Here is a 3,083-nt window from a genome sequence, read left to right as displayed (position 1 = left end):
TTACAATAAATAAAATGATATATATATATATCGCCCATTCGTAATAGTTTTATTGTAATAAAAAGTCTAGGCATTTTTTATTTTTTTACGATCTGTAACTTATTGCAAGTTCGTAAATATCTAGTTGATTTCATTGAGCAATTTGAAGTTTAATTTTCGTTTTAAGGCTTATTAATTATGCTTATATTATACTTGCAGTGCACTGATGAAGTATCTCCATACATGAAAAAGTACGAGATTGAAATCGCCATCACATTATATCTGACTCCTGAAGAGATATGCCCACTTGTTATTGAAAACTGCCCATAGAGGCTCACCTAGATTCATTGTGTAAAGTGCTGAATCATTTCAACGTTTGCATTTTTTAAAAAATGAATAATGTTTTTTTTTTATATAAATTTGCATGTCTTGTTTCTCCTGCTGTAACATTGTTTTACATTTAAAAGATAATCATTAAAAATGTAGCTAATTGTTTTTGATCATTGCATTCAATTCCTTTCTATTGTTCAATGCAAAACAAAAACAAAAAAAAAAGAAAAAAACAAACATTAAGTTCCGATATGTATCATACAGCACAAAGTTTAAGTACAATACTGTTTGGTAATTAAGTTTTTGTTAGTAGGTATGTGATGAGCATATGAAATTAAAACTTGACATACATAAAGGTTTTCTGTTTAAATTTTTGTTGGCTGTGTGTAAATACTGTACATTCATAATTCCCTTTTCACAGAGATTTATCCTCACCCTCGCGCCCCCCCCCCACACACTCACAATGGGGCCTGTTTATTTTGTCTCGGGGTGGGGGAATTCACTATGAATTTAATGACGAATTCAATTTGTCAAGATTAAAAACCCCCGACATTTCCTAAACACAATACTGCATTTGGAAACATGTACAACTTTTTAAAGCCAGGCTCCGGAGAAAAAGAAATTGTTGATATGTTGTACAACTAATTTTTTTAAAACACGTAAAGCATATTTGTCGAAAAATGTGGGAGCGGTTAATGAGATACAGATTTTTGAATATTTAAAAACTTTGGGAAAAGTACAAAAAGGAGTGGTTACGCCCCTTTTCCCCAGTTTTTAAATATTAAATAATTTGATTCTCATTTAATTTAATTTCAATTTAATTTATTTATTCTGGTACCACATGATAAAAAAAACATACAATGGCCACATAATGAAAATCGAACACAAACAAACTCACCGTTTGCCCTGGGAAACCTGGGCGTAACAAAACACCACCGAGGGTAGTCCCAACCAATAGTGAGCTAACAAAAATACATAAAATCCATATCATCAAGTTAAAAATCGTTAGGCAAAAATCGGCCAGACCTGAGGCCTACCATACATTTACAGTACTGCTATATAGCTGTTAATAACAATTGCTCTGTTTTGCCCCTTAATTAGAAAGAGAACATTCGGCTAATACTCGTCTGTGGACAGTACAAAAGGAGTGGTTACGGTGGCACACACATAGGTGGTGCATCCACATTGTACAACTTATAAAAGAACAAACAAAATTATAGGCCTAAACAAAGAATTAAACTACTGTACATGTATTAACAAAAGTACGTAAAGGCCTACACTTACAAATTGAAATTGGTAATTAAAATACTACTCCAGACAAAGAGAGAGGGGTCACCAACCAGATAGAGCAGAATTTATTTATATATATTTATTCATTTATTTATTTGTTTCTTTTTACTACAATGTTAGGCCTGTAGTATACTGTATTCAGCAAATCTTATTTAAACCAGAGATTTGTGGATATTTGAAATAGATACCATGAGAAAATGAATGAATGAGCTTTCTGGGGAAGTCACAAGGAATATGGCAAACCAGCTCTCTCTGTGTATGAAGCGACATATCTTCAAGTAAATTAAGTTAAACAAGTAAATAATAAACAAAGAATTAAGCTATTAACTTAATTAACAAATACATATACCCTTACACATTAAACAGGCAATCAATACGACATAGGGCTTATCTTATTTATAATATAGGCCACACACGTGTGTTTAAAACTAATAAGCATTTTCATCATGATTTTATATATTTTTCACATATATTATTTTATATATCTTTTTGAAGTGAAGCAGGGATTGCAGGGTTTTGTGAGTCTGGTCATTATGATATCTTCCTTTTTATTCTTGTCTTTATTTTTCTCTTCTCTTTTTCTTTTCGCTTTCCTTTCCTTTCCTTTTCCCTTTCTTTGTCTTTCCCTCCCTCTCCCCTCTTTCTTTTCTATTATTACCCAGCCCGGTACGAAGGCTTGGTCAGCCGGGTAAAAACAGTCAGGGATTCTGCCCCCTGCAACCCCCCCCCGCCTGTTACGCCCCTGAGGACCACCAATCAGGTGTCAATAAAGCGCGGTTTAGTTTTTGCTACAACACTTCATCATGTATGTTCGTTTTAAAATAAATAAACCATTAGAATGATGAACGAACGAAATACCTGGAGGAAGTAGCACTGTTAATTTCATATGGCAAACCAACTCTCTCTGTGTATGGAGCATTATTTCCACATCTTAAACAGTATAGTATTTCATAAAATTTTAAAAGTTTAAGAAAGATCAGAATCTCATTAAAAAAATACTTTACACACGGTTAAGTACAACTACCAGACAATTAAATAAGTTCATTTAACACAGCATTACGTAAGGCCCATGCTTTTTTAATGTAGTTTTAACAATAGAGGTCGAAAATTCTGTCAACTTCTTTTAAAATCAATGCATGTGTTTCATTAGGAAGGCTGTTATCACTGCCTAGGGCTAGTTTCAACTTTAGTGTTGGACTGCCTGATATCAAAAACAGTCAGGATATATGATGGTTACTATTAGATAAATTGTATTCAAGTTTACAACATTCAATTGCTCGTACATTATCAAGGCATTTGCATTTAAACATAACGTGTATAAGGTCTTCTTTACCATCATTGCACAGAGGGCATGTGCCATCATTTTCATCTTCCCATATAGATGTCTTAAGGCTAACGTAAGTGTATTAGATCTAGCTTTAAATTTAAGGCTTGCCCCTAAGAAATAAAAAAAAAAAAATATATATATATATATATATATATAT

At 32.7% G+C, this 3,083-nt stretch overlaps 1 protein-coding gene across 1 annotated transcript in view; it reads left to right on the top strand.

Moving 5' to 3' along the window:
* Positions 1 to 664, top strand: part of LOC117101099 (prosaposin-like) — a 15,077-nt gene extending 14,413 nt beyond the window's left edge. The window contains exon 11 of the mRNA XM_033240970.1: positions 199 to 664. Within this exon, the coding sequence (XP_033096861.1) occupies positions 199 to 309 (111 nt within the window). The 3' untranslated portion in view covers positions 310 to 664. The remainder of the gene's footprint in view (positions 1 to 198) is intronic.
* The last annotated feature ends 2,419 nt before the right edge of the window (positions 665 to 3,083 follow it).

The sequence above is a fragment of the Anneissia japonica genome, unplaced genomic scaffold, assembly GCF_011630105.1.
Source record: "Anneissia japonica isolate Jap-2015-1 unplaced genomic scaffold, ASM1163010v1 scaffold4054_len1135799_cov195, whole genome shotgun sequence".
NCBI classification, from domain to species: domain Eukaryota; kingdom Metazoa; phylum Echinodermata; class Crinoidea; order Comatulida; family Comatulidae; genus Anneissia; species Anneissia japonica.
The sequence above is the reverse complement of the archived record's forward strand: the minus strand, read 5'-3'. Positions and strand labels throughout refer to the sequence as shown.